The sequence below is a fragment of the Podarcis filfolensis genome (genome assembly GCF_964270895.1).
Source record: "Podarcis filfolensis genome assembly, chromosome: 1".
NCBI classification, from domain to species: Eukaryota; Metazoa; Chordata; class Lepidosauria; order Squamata; family Lacertidae; genus Podarcis; species Podarcis filfolensis.
In genome coordinates this window covers 71,968,632-71,987,287 of record NC_139604.1, presented here as the reverse complement: position 1 = coordinate 71,987,287, position 18,656 = coordinate 71,968,632, and the positions used below count along the sequence as shown (strand labels likewise).

Genomic DNA, 18,656 nt, shown 5'->3' with positions numbered 1-18,656 from the left:
CTTTCGTCCCCCATTAATTCCTTGTTTGACTGAGAGATCGTAATTTACCGAAGATTAGCCAGCAAGTCTTATGGTTGAGTTACATGTCCATTGAATGTATGGCTGCACACTTAAATGTGCAGCATATTGTGTAATGTGTAGTTTTTTGTGCTCAGACTCATATGTGATTTGTTTGTTCCAGGCCTTTCTGGGATTTTTGATAACACTATGCACAGCAGCAATAACAACACTAAAGATACATCAGTTATGAATTTCCTCTCTGCAATTGAATCCCGCAATGCTCAGGCTGTTTCTTCAGGAACTACTCTCTTGCCACAGTTCAGAGCTCCAACATGGCAGCCAGGTGACATTTTCCTAATTTTCAGAACTTAAGTCTGCTGTTTCTCTATAGATAAGTAAATAAATAAATATATGAAATATTAGTATCATAGAGAAATTAAGAGAGAATGTTTGTTTTTAATTTTTTCCCATTTTGTTTTGCATTTCTAGGGAAATATTTTCATTTTAAGTGTTTTAAGTCTTTAATAAACATCTATTTTGACAACCATATTTGCTTCAAAAGGTACTGCATTTGTGCCTAACTGCTATTTGTATCTAGGTATTGCTCTTTAATCAGTATGTAATCCAGTTATAAACACTTAACGTTGGATCTCTTCCTGCAAAACTGGTCTAACTTCCTTGCAGGACAAAACTGGTAATTGAACTTCTATGAAAATATTAGTCTTGGGTCAGTTTAGCATGTGGGCTCTCAGGGCTGATGGTGTGTTCATATGCAGTCAGAAGTCCTTGATGTCTTCGACCTATAAGTTTGCATTGCAAAAACCTAGCAAAAAATCAGTGGCTTGCTAACATAGTTGCACACTTGTTAGCAGGGACCATCATGGTTGCAGTCTCTCTCCCCTGTGAACAATAATGTATAAATACAATATTGTATTTATTGAAGAACTTGCATGGTAATAAGAAGCACATCAGAAACTCCGAAAGACCTAGTGCCATTTAACTATATGTTGATAAAACACATAAAAACCCTAAAAATAGACAAGAATATGTTGTATATGTGTCACAGGTCACATCTAAGGCATTTAGCTAAAACAAAAGTCCTGGCATATTGTTCTCTTGAAAGAGGTCCTGAATTCAAGATTAGTTCTATTAAATCAGTTGTGACATTCTTTGAAATAGAACATTCTTTGAAATTGGGCCGATTTTTTATAGCGGTGGGAGAGTTTCGCAAACTGATCCTAAATAGAATACAAGTAGTTTGTATTGACTTCAGTGTAGTTTTAAATTGAATATATTGGTGGCTATTTTAATAAAGTTATTTGTATTTCTCCAACATAAAATAAATAATAGTAACACAATAAGAAGTAATAAAAGTAGTAGATTAGAACATTTTTAAAATACAACAAATTGGCACAGTAAAATTTAAAAGAGGAATCCCAATGTATTTCAAGGGGGCAGGGAGCATTTCACAGTCTCGGTGCCTCTATTGGAAAGGCTCTGTCTCAAGAACCTTCCTGTTAATTTAGCATAATGTCACATAAGGGTGGGACCATGAGAGCCTCAGATACAGATCTCAAGTGACAAACAGGCTCAGCTGGGAGCAGTGGACCCTAAATTAACATGGCTCCAATATTTTTAGAGCTTTAAAGATTAAACAAGCAATTTAAATTGAATCTTGAAACGGTCAGCAAATATGGTTGATGCATAATTAGAATAATACACTCCAACCTCGTGTGTCCTACATAACATTCTGGATTCCTCGTTTTAGACCATTTGTAGTTTCTGAACTGTCATTAAAGGCAGCCTCACGCAGAAAGCTTTACAACAGTCTGGCCTGGAGGTGCTAGCATGTGGATAACTAAGACAGTACTGATTTCTCCAGAAAATACTTTTAATTGGATCAACAGTGGATCTGGTTTTAAAAAAAGTGCTTATTGCCCCTGCACCACTTGAATATCCAGGGAAAGCATCCGATCAAGAAACACCCCCCGCAGTGCTCCTGATCCAGAGTACACTCTTACCAAAAACAAGCTCTATAACCTCTTTCAGTTTGCCACATTTATTGCACAGTAATACGTTAATCTTATATGGATTAGGTTTAGTTTGCAGGCACTTGTTCCTGAATTGCCACCATATAAGCAGGATAGCAGAGGCTACCCAAAACAAATTCCAGGAAGACAAATGATTTCACCATCCTCTTTTATATTAATAGAATATAAGTTTGGTCTGGTTCCAAATGCAGTGGTTAAATAATTCTTATCAGGTCCAAGATGGAAAAAAATGGTTACGTATGTTCTTATTTCACTATTGAGTAGTCACTCCCCTTTTTTATCAGTGTCTTTTCCCCCTTTTTTTAAAACAGGCATGCATTCATCAACCGAGCTTTTTGTTACTGGAGCCTTGCCAGCTTCTGGGACATTTCCATCAACTTCAGCCTATCAGCATCCTAACACTTTCAGCAGTAGAAACTTTGCTGCTACTCCTTCTCTAACACTTCAAGATGCAACTTTCAGTCCAACATCAAATGGTCTTCTTAGTGCTCATGACCCTTTATTGCAGATCAAGACATCCCAGAGCACAGTTCCCACAGCGCTGGCCTTTGAGCGCCTGGGCGGTTCTGTGTTAAGTACCAGCGTACCACCACAATCTTCAACATATCGCTCTGCTCAAGAGTCTGCACCCCATCTCTTGCAGCCACAGTTCAGTTTGTTGCCTTCATCACTTGGAGGAGCTCAGCAGGCTCCACAAGTATATAGTTCACCTCTGTTTACTGGTTCCACTGCCTCAATTGAAAGAGCCCTGCAGCGAGAATGTAGTGTTATTAAGCACCATCAGCGGCCTTCGAGCACACAGTCTGTTCAGGCACAACTGACTGGTTCACAGCATTCCTTACACAACTATTTATCAAGTGCAAGTGGAAATGATTTTCAGGATACATCCCGTCAGTCTTCCCTGTCTTGTAGCCCAGTCGATGATTCTACTCAGGTGAGCAATGGGAGACCCCAGCAAAAGACCTCTCAAGTTTCAGTAGAACTTGCTCAGTCATACACATCAGCGATTCCATCGCCTGGTTTTCCATCTGTTTCCACTGCAAAAGCAAAACACTGCTCTACGAAGCAGCCACCAAGATCAACAAAGACTCCTAAGCCACAAAGCATTGCCCCTACTGTGCAGACGCAAAGCTTTTCCAAAACTGCACAAAGCCAGAATTCTGTAATAGCAGGTCAAGCACAAATCTATTCTACAGCACAGCTTCCAAGCCTCTTGTCAGTAAGCCAATCACAAAACTATGTTTCAACGCAATCGCAGAATGTGCCACCAGTCAGTCATGCACAAGCATTCTCAGCCATCAAGGTTGAGAAGCTGCCACCACTGTACAAAACACTTGCTTTTCCTGGGCAATCACAGGCAATTACTTCAGATAGCCAGACACTAAGCTATTCTTCTGATCAACAGGTATTAAGTTCAATTTCAAATGGCAGTTACTCTGGGCAAACGGATCTTTCTTCAGTCAGCCAATCTCAAAATTACTCTTCTAGTCATTCTCAGGGTTTGTCAACCATTAGCAGATCCCAAGGCAACTATTCATCTCAATCACAGGTTTTGTCAGTGGTTAGTCCTTCAGAAACATACACAACATTAACGTCGCCATCTCTTCCATATTCTTCTCCACATGTTCAGAACTTGTCAGCCTCGAGCCCTCCCCAGAACTATATTTCTTTACATTCTCAGGCACAAGAGCCATCTTCTCCACAGTCTCAAAAGTTTTTGCCAGTTGTCCAGTCAACTTCTTTTGCAATGCCAGCTCAGTCACAGGCATTGCAGAACAACAGGTCTTCCTCAGATACTAAGTTATACATCAAAAGGGAATCTGACCCTAACTTATATCAAACGTGTAAGCAAGATGAACAGTTCCCAATGCAAGATATGCAGGCGTTGCAACAGCAAACATCTTTGGATTCCTCCACTCAGAGGCTAACCGATGATGAAGTCAATGCTCAGGATACAAATTACAAAGTTTCCAAAGCAGATAATAGGTATTCTCAAAGTGTAATCAGGAGTAACTCTCGTCTTGAAGATCAAGTTGTTGGGCTTACTTTTCAGGAATCAAAAAAAGACGAAAGAATGGTTAGTTCTGTGGCACAGCTCACCCAGCAAATTGGCCATATCACTAACGTAGGAAGCCATGATATTAAAAAGGCAGCTAATTTATTGCCAACAACCCAAGTAAATGTGGATTCTAAAGAACTCAGCCAGCAGCATTCTCTTCTGCATAAAGTACATGAAGCGAAAGCATCAGAGCGACAGGGCCAAGTCATGAGCACACCACCACAGCTTCACAGTCAAGCCATAAGACATGGCCAGCAGCTGTGTTTGCCTGGTGCACACGTTCTTCTAGAATCTGCCTGTGATTTGCAAATGCTTCAGCAGTCAATGCTACAATCTGGCTTGGGCCACACGAAAGGTTCTTCACAAGTCCAGCAGCGCCTTCAGGGTTCTCAGCAGGTGACTCACCCATTCCTTCACATAGATGGTCATATGATTCAGAGTAATGGAGGACATTCTCAGCAGCAGCTTCATTCTCAGAACTCTGAAGTTATGAAAATGAACATTTCTGAACCATCAAAGCCACTACAGCAACACTTGACATTGAAAGAGAATTTTGTGCGGCCAGATCATGAATCTAAGAATCAGTTTGTTTCCCTTAGTTCTGTATGTTTTCCAGAGTCTATGCTTCTCAATGATGAGAGGAATATACTGTCTAATGTGGAAGATATCTTGGCAGCAACAGCTGCAGCTTGTGTAGGAACAACGTCTGAATTTGCCAAATCTACGGCTAATGAAGAAAATATCCAGTCAGTTGAGAACGGGGACAATTCTAAGTCTCAGTTCCAGACAATGGATGTCAGACATGTGACTTCTAGCTTCAACAACTCATCAACTGTTGTTGGAAAGCCACTGAACATAAACAATGTTTCTTTAAATGGAGGCCAGGTTACACTAAACCTAACAGCAGTGCCTACAATGCAGCCAAAAAATAGGAGCCTTGAGCAACAACACCTTGAGACTCCTGATCACAGCATTCCTACTAGAGTTGCTACCTCAGAGCTTGAACAGAGGCACGAACAGGTTCCTGGCTTAGTTAAGCAGCAGTCTGGCATTGGTAATGAATGTGAAGATAAAAACGGTGTTCATATGGATAGTACAATAAATGTAAAAGATATAGATCTTGTTTTAAGTGGAAGGGCTCGAAATGAGAGTGCCGCACCCCATGGTGTTTTTAACATGGAAAGTGACAACACTGTGACAGGAAGCAAAACTAAAGTTCCACTGCAGCCAATATCTATGCAACAACCAGGTGATGAAAATGGCAGCAGAGCTGAAGGCAAGAGCCAAGATTTATCACAAGAGGAACTTCAGAAGCAAAAGGACAGGGGACAAAATCAGCTTAAAACTGCCAACGAAGATGGCATGCACCAGAAGCAATTGAAGCGCAGTGGACAGTGCAAACGTCAAAATTCAAGAGGAACTGATGCTGCCTTGCCATATTCCCCTGCTCCTGAAAGCTGCCATGAAACTTACCAACATCAAGAGAAAATGAGGCAAAAAATAAAAGAGGTGGAAGAAAAACAACCAGAAGTCAGAACAGGATTCATTGCATCTTTTTTAGATTTCTTAAAAGGTGGACCCAGGCAACAGTTTTCAGCTCCTCCTGTGCGTGTTCCCAGTCGTGTGCGGAGACCTGTTACCCCTGTTGTTAGAGCACCTTGTCCACATCCGCTTTCAAAACCTCACATGGCAGCAGCAGCACCTTCTGCCTCACTTGAGAGCAGCACTGAATGTTCAAACAGAAAGGGTGATGAAGAATTGAAGAAAAATTCAGAAGCATTGCCATCGTTTTCTTCTGATGAAGATTCTGTAGGGGCTAACCAGGATCTTCAAAAGTGCATCACTTCTGCATTGTCAACTTTGGACGATGCTTCTGATAAAAAGAAAAAATCAGGTAAAGATTATTTTGTTCACAATTGGATATGTGGATCTGGTTTTAAAATAACTTAAGTAAAAGATTCAAATGATTCGCTCTTGCTTATCCCAAATGCTGTATACAGATATCTATATTTCACTGTTATTTAGGCAAAGCAGGATCCTGACAGGGGAAAATATACTTGGAAGTCATTTAGCTTTCTTGAAAATGGTTGTAAGTGTTGTCACATTCCACTATCTGTATTGGGAAACAGTGGTTTTCGTCCAGTGCTGTGCAAACAGTTCCACTCATGCAACAGTGCTTCCTTCCACCACACAACCCCAAACTCTGTTCTAGAGGATCCCCTACCCCTCTGGATAAGATTTATCCAGCACAGGGGCTGGAGAAGCCAGAAGAGGAAGGTATGTTTTTATGCACAGAAGTCAGCAGTGTAAGCTGCATTGGATACAACCTATAGGCCTGATTTAATTTGGTTTGATATAAATTCATACTGAACGCTTAAAAAATGTTGTAATATGTTTATGTGACTTTACACAATCATTCTGTTCTTAAGGGTCATTTTAATGCCTAAGCTTTTTTTTATAAAAAAGTTTATTTTCCCTATTCACGGTGCATAAACAGTAACACAATGAGCCATATCCTATGCTGCACAAGATAAATAATTCAATATCTGTCCTTTTTATTAAGTAACTGTCCTTTTTATTTTAGGATGAATATTTTGTGTCCAAGTCTTACCTTTGAAAGTGTCTCCACAAAGCTAAGCTCTTGATCGTGTGTTAAGAGACAAATTCAACTTTGAAAAATCCCAGTCCACCTTAGATTTACCGCAACACATTTATCATACATATTAAAAGATGGGTGTGGTCTTGTCTGTTTGCATTCCCTTTTAGCACCTTGAGGATCCAATTTCTTCCATATGTAGTTCAAAGCAGCAAACCTTTCAAATTTGAGGGTGTCTTGATTTCTTTTGGGGCATGGTGTTGAAGCTTCAGTCTTTTTCTGGTATGCTGCACTAATTTTTAATGAAAAGTAAATGTTAGACATACAGTAGCCTAGGATTTCAGATAGGGGATCCTCCTAATGTCATCAGCGGAACTAGCGTTTTGTTCTACTCAGTAACAATTTTTAAGTGGCTTACGATAAGCTGAAAAGAGTTGTTAATTGAAATATGAAAAAATGCTTGGTTTTTTACTTCAGAAATCATCAAGACTTTATCTAATGCCACCACCAATACTGTCGTAAGGAAGGAATCTTCTGAAACAACTAGATCTGTGGCAGATTCTCAGGTGAAAATGTGTTTAGTGCAACATGAGATGGGCAGAGTTCTTACAGAACACTTAGCAAAAACACAGGCAACTGCTGCAATAGAAGGATATATTGAGGACGACGACGGAGAAAGTGGAGGCGAGGGCGTGTACAGAGAACGTGATGAATTTGTAGTGAAGATTGAAGATATAGAATTACTAAAGGTAATCAATAATTTTGCTTTGAGCAATTTAAGAGAACACACTGATCAAAGAGTATTTCCTGCTATGTGTAAGATACCTTTTCTTGGTATCTTGTAGTTTTGACATTTTTGGTACTTTACTGTAAATATGTACAAATCTTTTCTGCTAACAAGGGACTAGCGTTTATAAATGCATATGTTACATGGAGACACAAATTGAGATCCTACTAAAACATTGTTTAGGAAATTTAACTGGTTTTGCTTGATATCTAAGTTGATAGACCATGGTTTGAAATTGGCCATTAAACCAGAAGTGGAAACTATAGTTTCAGTGGGTTTCTGGCGATTAGTTTTGCGTGATGCCTGAGCTGACAGGCTATAGTTGTGCCCATCACTTTCTTAAAAACAAGGAAGAAAACAGCAGCCCACCCTCCAAACAACTTGTTAACTCAATATCATCTCTGGGGCAGATATGACAATTCTCATTGTCGTTTACTTGTATAGTGGTACCTCTGGTTGCGAACAGAATACATTTCAGAGGTCCAGCCGTATCCTGAAGTTTTCGCAATCAGAGAGACCGCTTCTGCGCATGCGCAAGTGGCAAAACACTTCTGGGTTTGCTGCTTTCGCAACCTGAAGTTTACGCTACCCAAGGGTAATGTAACCTGACGTTCTGCTGTATTCAGATCTGCAGTAAATACTGTTTGGTTGGGTTTTGATAGTTCTATATAATTTTAGAGCATTTTCAAATGGCCTTATTAAAACATTAAATTGGGGGGGGAGGTGTGTGTGTTTTTATTTTATTTTATTTTATTGAATTTATATACCACCCTATACCCGTAGGTCTCAGGGTAGTTCACTGGAAATATCACAAATATGAGATATTTCCATTTGCTGTTTAGTTGTCACGACTTCAAAATAATGGAAGAGGGGCTTGTGGTAGTGTGGTGCAGTGGATGTAGTGCTGGGTTTTCCCATGAGAAGTATTATGTTCATGTATACCAGGGGTGGCAAACCTGCTGTGGCCTATTAGATGCTGTTGGTCTCCCATTCCCATTGGCCCCGCCAGCATAGTCAATAGGGATGATGGGAGTTGTAGTCTAGCAATATTTTGAGGGCCAAAGGTCTTAATTTATATGCTTGGGAAGGCCCACACCCTTCAGTTTGACCTTCAAGTGGCAATTGCAATCATTACAGTATGTGTTGAGAGCTGCTATGGAAAACATAAAATACTGTGTAAAATATACAAACTCATGAAGGTAGGGTGCAGTTGGAACTAATCACTTCAGCTGCATAAAACTAATTGAAATGGTTGCTTTTATTTGCTTTTTCCCCTTGCAGGTTGCTTTAAAAACAGGAACGGAGCCTCCAGCCATCTGGAAGGTTCAAAAAGCTTTGTTGCAGAAGTTTGTTCCTGAAGTACGAGATGGACAGAGAGAGTTCACAGCTACTAACAGTGTACGTACAAGGATTCCACATTAATCTTGGTACTCAGCAACAAAGAACCCTGTGGCATTGTAGTCACTATGATAATAGAAGTTCTTTCATAGACCACGGGTGGCAGAAAGGAGTGTTCCTGCTGCTGCCACCTCCTCCTTCTCCCCTTCCCAGGCATTCATTGCTTGCTCCACTCCTTGTTCATGGCAGCCATAACCTGCTGTGATGTGCAAATCAGGTAATGTGTGGTTACTAACTGTAATAATCGGAAACCACTTGAAAGGCCACTGGGTCTTTTATTCCCCCACTGAAGGATCATTTCTAATTCTCCCAACTGTAAATGAGCACCTAATGCCTTAAGCTTCAGAAACACAGGCCAGGCACGTTACATATTATGTGCCTTTGAGCTAAACTGGTGTGTTGAATTCTACCAAAACCTTCAGGCTAAAGGATGTGCTTATAAAAGAGTAACCTATTAGACATTCTTCTTACTTAGTGATGAATACATGATCTAAGTTTTATGTGCTGATTCTTTTAACTTGGAGTGTGTGTGATAAGCTTAACTCTATTTATTTGGTTGCATCAAGACTTTTCGCAAGTGAAAACTCTACCCATAGCATTGGAGGGGATCCCGAGGAACATCTAGTCCAACTCCATGCAATGCAGGAATCTCAACTAGATCATGCAGGACAGATGGCCATCCAGTCTCTGCTTAAAAACCTCCAAAGGAGAAGAGTCCATCTCCTCTTGCGGGAATCTGTTCCACTGTCCAACAGCTCTTACCATCAAACATTTTCCTGATATTTAGTCAGAATCTCCTAAATCCATTAGTTTGGGTCCTAGCCTCTGGAGCAGGAGGAAACAAGCTTTTCCCCTCTTTGGATATTTGAAGATGGCTATGATATCTTCTCTCACTCTCTTCTTTATCAGCTAAACATACCCATTTTCCTCAACCATTCCTCATATTGTATTTTTTAATATTCTGAACCACCCTGATATCTAAAGATGAAAGGTGGTATACAAATTTATTATAAATAAATAAAATAGGCATGGCTTCCAGACCCTTGATCATCTTGGTTGCCCTCCTCTGCATATGTTCTCGCTGGTCAATATCCTGCTTAAATTGTGGTACCCAAAGTTGGGACACAGTACTCCAGGTGAGGTCTGACCAAGACAGAATAGTGCCCTTGATCAGGGCACTATATTTCTGTTGATACTGCCTAAAGTAGTGTTAGCTTTTTTTTTTTTTTTTTTTGGCTGTGCATTATTACACTGCCTCTCTTGGGCTTAGTTCCCACCTACCGTATTTTTCGCTCGATAACACGCACCTGACCATAACACGCACATCGTTTTTAGAGGAGGAAAACAAGGGAAAAAACATTCTGAATGAAACAGTGGATGTATCATTTTTGTGCTTCATGCTGTGGCCACAGACATGTGATCTGATGGTGAATTTGGGGTGACCCAATGCAAAAATCCTGAGAATCCCTGTGGATCCATGCTTTGTAACCACGTTTTTGCACCATTGCAGCCCCAGGCAACAGTGGGTGTGTGATTTTGGGGGGGGGCAGGCTGTAGCCATGGACATGCTATGTGCTCTGATGGTGAATTTGGGGTGACCCAATGCAAAGATCCTGAGGATCCATGTTTTGTAACCACGTTTTTGCACCATTGCAGCCCCAGGCAACAGTGGGTGCGTGATTTGGGGGGGGGGCAGGCTGTAGCCATGGACATGCTATGTGATCTGATGGTGAATTTGGGGTGACCCAATGCAAAGATCCTGAGGATCCATGTGGATCCATGCTTTTTAACCACATTTTTGCACCATTGCAGCCCCAGGCAACAGTGTGTGTGTGATTTTTGGGGGGCAGGCTGTAGCCATGGACATGCTATGTGATCTGATGGTGAATTTGGGGTGACCCAATGCAAAGATCCTGAGGATCCATGTGGATCCATGCTTTTTAACCACATTTTAAGTGGGGAAGGAAGGAAAAATACAGAATGGACAAGGAGCACGAGAGGGGTGTGCAGAGAAGCAGCTGGCTAAGAATGCAGGAGAGGGGTATAACGGGAGGGAGGAAAGGAAGGCAAAAGTTTTCCCTCACCTACCCACCCAAGCCAGCCAGCTCTCTCTCTCTCTCTCTCTCTCTCTCTCTCCCTCCTGCATGTTTTCAGCAGCACCGGAGCACAGAGACGACACTCTGCTTTCCCCTCTGCTTGCCTGGAGGGGAGGGGCTTTCCCTGCTCTTTGTTCCGTTTGAGCAAACACAGCAAGGAAACAGAGGAGGGTGGGCAGTAAGACCCTGAGGCAGAATGCAGGAAAGCAGCCACTTCCTCTTTTCAGGTTTCCCTTCTCCGAGATGCGCGATTTGATTTTTGCCTGATTTTTTTTGCCATTTGGCTCCAGGGACCACACATTCGCTCAATAACACGCACAGACATTTCCCCTTCCTTTTTAGGAGAAAAAATCTGCGTGTTATAGAGGGAAAAATACGGTACTTCAGCTCCCCCATGTTACATCCCAGCCCTTTCCTGGAGGACCCTCAGGAGGGATAGATGCCTTGTGCTCACACTTATATCTAGACGCAACCCATTATTTAAACTTAAATATAAATTATCCTGTACAAAATTGAGTGCAAGAATCTGCATGTGCTATGTCTGCGTTTTTTCTCGTTGCAGTATCTTGGGTATTTTGGAGATGCAAAATCAAAGTACAAAAGAGTGTACGTGAAGTTTATAGAAAATACAAACAAGAAAGAGTACGTCAGAGTGTGTTCCAAGAGACCCAGAAATAAGCCTGTGCCGTCTGCAAGGTATTTTATTTTGATAAAATAAAGTGTCAAATAGAAAAGCTTTAATATTTGTAGATTTTAATAGAAATATTTTTGTATTTTTTTACAGCAGACATCCATAATATTTATTTGTAGTTTCAACAAATAGAATAGACTGAAAACATGGACTGGTTTGCGTAATTACACACTTTGGGCATGCATGGTTCTCTTCCGTGTATAAGAGGAGGGAGGAGGGAAAGTATCTTCGCTCACTTTTGACTAAACCATTATTTCCCATTATGTACAAACTTTGGGAACTGAGGTTTAGGTAAAAGAGAATATGGAACTTTCACTCTCCTTGTGTACAATGGAGAACAGAACGGGAGCATCTTGGCTCTGAGTCCAGGAAGACCTGCTCCCTGCTTTGCTAGCTTTTTTCCACCTGGTTTGGGAAGGAGGGGCCCTGACAGACTCTAGCTACGAAAGCTGAGGCTGCTGAACAGACTCTGGGGTTGGAGTATTGCTTTGGGGGGGGGTTGTTGCTGTTATTGCTAATAATTTTTGGATCTTATGGATCTTATGGTGCTTTGTTTATTGTTTGTGACTACTTATGTTTATAATTATGTGAATCTTTTCATGTTGCAAGCTGCCTTACAACTGAATTGAATTACAAATTGAATTATGATGAGCTCATGACCCTAAGACTCTCTACAGCCCATTGGCAGTGCTCTAAACCATAGTTGTGTGATGTTGTTCATAGATACATTTTTCCCCAGCCAATATTTTTCAGATTAGTGTCATTCTTTGGGTTTCCTCTTAGTTCCTTCTGTGGAGCTTGGTTGCTGTTAAATGAGAAGCGACATTCCTTCTTTCTCCCATTCACAAAATTCTACTAGTTAGTCTTTCAGCAGATAATGGTTGGGTAGGAGCAACCTGGCGTATGCATGAGTGAATTTGAACATCAGATTACCAGCTAACAAGATCTTCAGAACTGGTGTGCTATATCTAATCATGACCACTCACTTGCACAATGGAAACCTGCTTTGCAACAGGACTTCTTCCTCATCCAGTTCCTCTCACTGTGCTCTCAAAATCAGCTGCTCCACCATTCTGGAGCAGATTTGTTTTTTGGGTGGGTGCAGAGTTCAGGGGGAGGATGAGAAGGAGAAGCCCTGTTGCATGAGTGGAAGAGGTCTTCTCATGCTGGAGTGGATCTTTCCCAGTAGTTAGATCATTTAAACAATTGTGCTTGTCTGGAGGTGAAAATGGAGTAAAAGTCCATAAAGGCATTAATGCAGAGAGAATAATAGAGGTTAAATTAATGAATAACCTAAATGAGGTTAATTCAGTTTATAAAGGTGAAACTCGTACTCGCAATAGTTCCTTTCATTTACTCTCGCTTTCATTTTGTAGGCCTGTCCATTGTAAGCCAAGCACTAGCATCAACAAATCTCCTGAGCCTCCAGCATCAAAAACTACACCTGCAACAACAAAAGTTTCTGTAGTGAAACCCAAAGCTAAGCAGCCAAAGATAAAGGCAGAACCACCACCAAAGAAACGGAAAACATGGAAAGAAGAATTGCCCCCTGCCCCTCAACTCCAGAGTGACGAGGAAGGTAAGTGCCACAATGTCAAAACTAGGTGTTCTGATTATGTAATATCTTCCAAAAAAATTAATAAGCTTTTTCAAATTTCTCAGCAAAACTTGGTGGAGAGGTGCTAACTTGATTGGAAAATCTCATTCTTAATAAGTGTCCTGAAGAAGGTTGCTTTTAACCGAAACACATTGGACTTTATTTTGCAAAAACTATATTTTGTAAAGATTTATTACTGGCACCACTTTGAGGCTCAGCCTCTTTCATGACTTCTCTTGCTTTTGGTGCTGCTCTTCCTCCCCGCTTTTAGTAGAACAAAACATCATTGCGTCACAAAATGTCATTTGCCGTTTTGTCGCATGGTAATTGTGAACATTTCAAAGCCACCATTTGTGAAGAGGTCAACTTTTTTTAATATTGCTTCATAACGTGGGATGAGTGGAGTCTTATGCAAACATTGCCAGCACGCATTTACTTTGCATAGGGAGGAGGGAACAGGGGCTGCACCTCTTGGACCCAGCTCAACGTTACCAAATGTTTGTTTGTTGAGCTCAGTGTCTGGGAAGGGATGCTTACATGCATACAGCTATGCATGTATAAGCACCCTGCATGGTTGGGAAGCCCAATCGCATGGAACGCCAACACATTTGCAACTCTTTGCAGACAGCATGCTCAAGAACACATAGGCATCTAAGAGATGAGGCAGGCAGTGTTGGCTATAGGGTCAGTAACACTCTGTGGATTGGTTTGACCTTTGGCAATTTCTGTCAGGCAGAAAGGTTTCTCCCAAGTCTCCACTCCACTGTCCTTATTAGGAATGACTTATTTGACATTTAATTTTAAGTGGCACTTGCAGTGTGTTTGGGCATTGGTTAATTCTTCTGTAGCAGCCATGTTGTTTTCAGATGTTTCATTTAGGTTTTCAAAGCAAAGGATGCTAATTTTCCAAAATGAAGAAAACGTTTAAGCTTGAATTTGAATGCAGTATAATCATAAATAACTCCTCCTAAGCACTGTTTTTCAGCTTATAACTAATCCAGTAAGAATCCATATTTTGTTGTTCTTGTTTAAATTATTTGAAGCTTTTTTTCAACTGTTAAGGATCTTAACAGCTCAGTCCTTACTAAAATAATGCATACTAACCATCTGTTCTGACCAAACTGCGGGAGGCAGTGGAAGACAGGAGTGCCTGGTGTGCTCTGGTCCATGGGGTCACGAAGAGTCGGACACGACTAAACAACAACAACCATCTGTATTTCTTTGAATGGTCACTAGAGGTCACCAGAATCGTAATAAATTTCTAGGCCTGTAAACAAAATGCAATTGGAACAATATATTTGTATTTCTGATACTGTATTTCAGACACTGCACCTCCAGCTCCTATTATTGCTCGTTTTTTGAACACCAGAGCTATGAAAGAAACATTTAGGAGCTACATGGAACTGCTTGTTAGTATTGCCTTGGATCCAGATACTATGCTGGCGTTGGAGAGGAGCAATGGTACAGTGTGTTCAACCTTTCACTTTGTGTAGCTTATTTCTGATATCTTTGTTCAAGGAACGGATAAGACATCAGCTTAAGATCACAAGCATTTAGAGTTCTGGGGTCCCAAACGGTAGTCTGTAGATCACTGGTAGGGGCAGCCTTCTAGGGGGAGCGGCCACATGCCAATGGTGGGAGGGGCCAGAGGCAAAGTTGGGTAGGCAGATTTGACTCTTTGTATTGTAGGCTAATTCCAGTCATGCAAAAGTCAGGTTTCTATACGCACATCCCTCAATCCTCCCATCTAGGCAAGCAAGAGATCTTGCTTGTTTAGATTCTGCTTCAAACTGATTATCTAAGCTGTATACAGTAAACTCCAATATATAAAATACAAAATAGGTTGAAATATAGATTACAAATACAGATTAACTTGTTTGAGTCACCTGGGTATATTTTACTGAGCTTGTTCGTGATTCTTTTTCTTACCTCTTCTGCTTCTGGCCAGTGCTTGCTTTGCTTTGAAGTGTCATACATTGTGTTCTGCTTTTTCAGATGAGCTGCTTTTGCCTCATATGAGAAAAATTGATGGCATGCTAAACGACAATAGAAAAAGGCTGCTGTCCAAATTGAGCTTGGAGCGTTCACTCAAGGTATCGATAGTAAAATGGTTTTATTAATTATTTACTGCTCTTACATGGCTTGAGGTCTTTTGGGAAGTGATGTCTAATCATACAAAGCAAATAAAACAGCAGAGCAAATTCCTATTGGATTTCTTGTATATATTTTTATCCTTTCAGATAAAAATTGCCCAGCTATAATCCTGCATTTTCAGATGAAAGGGAGACTTCCTGTAAACATCAGTTAGCATAATATGAAACTATATCTTACCTTAATTGGGTAAATCACCTGAACAGGATTAACTGAATGTATTTTTAAGAACTTGAATAACAGTAATTGCTCCTGCATTCTTTTAAAGACTTATTTTATCAAAGAATTCTAATAAAATTTGTTGCTTATTAATTTGACGTAGTGGAATCCTTCACAGACTGTAAATTTATGCCTTTTTGCTCTCTTCTAAGGCTGCTTTGGAAAGCTTCCCTGAACTGACCGTAATCAATCGAGATTCTAAAACAAAAACTGGAGTGAGTGTAATTCCTAGAATCAAAATGAATGGCAAAGCTTATAACAAGAAAACACTGAGGATTTCGAAAGCAGCCTCAAAATTAGCACAGGTATGTGTTTTTTTTAAGTTTTTGGGGGTGGTTTGCTGCTATATTTTTAATGGAACACTAATATCCTTACTAGAATCATCTTCTTTATATGCATTATATAAAATGTGGTACTAAACTTTATGCTTTCCAGTTGTGGATTTTCAAAAAGAAGTTCATAAATTATTTAACAGTAGTTTAAAAAAAGTATTTGACTTGTTTCATTTCCTTTGATCATTATCCTTTGAAGCCCAGTAAGAAATTGTATTCTTAAAAAGGTAAATATGTTGAAGTAGAGAATAGAAAAGGGGTTCTCTAAATGAAAGATTTCACAACAGGAGGTATTAATTTCCCTTACGAATGAGCCGTTACACAAAAGTACTAACCTACCCCCCTTTTTTATTTGGTCCTTTGGAGGCTGTAGACCTACATGTACCTACTCTGAGAGTAGGTAAGCTCCACTGAACTCAAATGGGACTCCTAAGATGACGTGCAGTCAGATTTACTGTAAGCATCTCTCTCTGATGGTTCCAGGTCTGCCATTATGGCTGATAATATTGACAGTTTTCTTTATGGCTTCCTTTGCACTTACCTTGTTGCCTTTTTAACCCCCTACATAGTAGCTTTCACATTTGACTTCAACCTGTATCAAAACATGTTAATACTGCATGTAAGCAACTGCAGTGGTTCTCTGAATCTCTGTTCTAAATCTGTGCCTCTGCGAACCCTAGACATTTAACTATCTGGCAAATATTTTCCCCACTGAACTGCTTTCGTTGAATACCATCATAAGGTACCCAGGTGGAAATGATGGAAGACATTTCCTAAAAGGGTTTTTTTTTCATCAATATAGCAAACAGAAATAAGTAGTCTGCAATTTGCCTATCTGAAGCGGGAAAGAGAAAAATGTTAGGGAGATGGGGGAGTTGCTGCAGCAGCAAACTGCAGGCAGCTGCACAGTGATGTTTGGACAGAGGGAATTCAGCGCAAGGGGGTGAAATGCCTAAGAGAAAATAGAATCCGAGAGTGAACAAGAAACCAGCATTCACCTATTCATCCATTGTGATATCTGAGAAGCACATCAGAGGGAGAAGGACCCAGGCATCATCATCAGACAGGGTAAAACTTAAAGGGCATGAAATTGACATCCCAAGCCCTCTTAAGCTTTACTGGGCAGAATCGCAGGGTAGTGTTAGCTGGAACTAAACCGGGTCTCCCATTATAAACTGAGAAGGGTGAACTCCATTCACAGGAACTGGGTTATTTTTGCCAGTTCCCCTGTGTCCCGTGAAAAGCTGCTATGGAGGGTGGAACCGCCACTGGAACAATGTGGGAGGATGCACAGGGATTGCAGTGGGAAGGTGAAATAAAACGAGCAGTGCCTCCTTCAACCCCCTTTGCAAGAGTCTCTGCTGGATCTCAGTTCCATTTTCAAACTGAAGGATTAATCTAGACCCAGGCCTTGTGTGGATGAATGTATTCACAAGTGCATATTATCTCTGAGTGGTTGGAATAATTATTGGTACCAATAAACTCATCAGTTCATAGTTAACTTCATGGCTAATAAAAACTATTTTTCTCTGCAGGAGTTTGCTGTAGATCCAGAAAAGATATCATTGTGCTCTTTATATCACTCACTCCATCATTACAAATACCACATGTTTCTGAGGTGTAAAGTTGAGGTCAGTTTTTATCAAGTTGATGATAGCCATTTTTTAGTTTTTTCTATCTGATTCTGTCACATTTATCTATAAATCAATGAGTAGTTCATAAATTCTGAAATTAAATAAAAATCATGCTGTGGAAGTTATACTAGTTAAAATACTAAGATTTGTTGGTTACAGTAATATGGGGTTTTCAAGAGCTTTTGTGAGCAGGAAACGTTAAGGTTATTCTGAAAGCTTCTTAAGTCATTGAACAATTTCTGTGGATTGAAATGAATGCAGGTAGCTCAGACAAAAGAAAAACTTGCCAATTTTATTTATGGTATTTAGTTCCTTTAATACAGGGTTGCAATATAAAAACACACAAAAATACATACCATAGTAACAAACAAAATCAGTACTCCCTGCCGCCACACACAGAGAGAGTTTAAAAGGCCATAGACTGTATAATTAGCCAAAGGCCTGAAAGAAGAGGAATGTTTTTGCCTGGTGCCTAAAGATACATAATGAAGTGCCAGGCAAGCCTCCCTGGGGAGGCCACCACAGAAATTGCCTATTCTCGTGTTCCTGCCCTCTGGGCCTCTTGTGGATGGGGCACGTGAAGAAGGGCCTCTGATGATGATTGCAGGGTCCCAGTTGTTTCATACAGAGAGAGGCGGTCCTTGAGGTAGTATAGTCTTGAGCTGTTTAAGGCTTTATAGGTCAAAACCAGCATGTTGAATTGGGCCCAGAAAATCATTAGCAGCCAATGCAGTTGAGCTAGGATTGGTATTATATGGTCAAACCATCTTGCCCTGGTAAGCAACCTGGCCAAAGCCAATGGAAGGCACTCTGCACCACCGAGGCCACCTGAGCCTCAAGCGACAGCACTGGGTCCAGAAGTACTCGCAAGCTGCATACCTGCAGGGAGTGTAAAGTCGTTAAATAATATTGTAGATTGTTCATGAGTACATAAACAGAGCTTCAGCCAAGGAACATATTTGGCTGCACAAGGAAGTTCATTAGTATCAGTGCATTGTATTTTGTTTATGAGGTTGTCCCTTGGTCACAGGTGGTTTGTGGGTGG

At 40.6% G+C, this 18,656-nt stretch overlaps 1 protein-coding gene across 1 annotated transcript in view; it reads left to right on the top strand.

The window, feature by feature from the left end:
• QSER1 (glutamine and serine rich 1) overlaps positions 1 to 18,656 on the top strand; it is a 40,064-nt gene that overhangs the window by 16,861 nt on the left and 4,547 nt on the right. The window contains exons 3-12 of the mRNA XM_083597515.1: positions 182 to 343; positions 2,363 to 6,004; positions 7,184 to 7,455; positions 8,775 to 8,891; positions 11,550 to 11,683; positions 13,055 to 13,257; positions 14,599 to 14,736; positions 15,271 to 15,368; positions 15,798 to 15,950; positions 17,513 to 17,608. Of these exons, the coding sequence (XP_083453641.1) occupies positions 182 to 343; positions 2,363 to 6,004; positions 7,184 to 7,455; positions 8,775 to 8,891; positions 11,550 to 11,683; positions 13,055 to 13,257; positions 14,599 to 14,736; positions 15,271 to 15,368; positions 15,798 to 15,950; positions 17,513 to 17,608 (5,015 nt within the window). The remainder of the gene's footprint in view (positions 1 to 181; positions 344 to 2,362; positions 6,005 to 7,183; positions 7,456 to 8,774; positions 8,892 to 11,549; positions 11,684 to 13,054; positions 13,258 to 14,598; positions 14,737 to 15,270; positions 15,369 to 15,797; positions 15,951 to 17,512; positions 17,609 to 18,656) is intronic.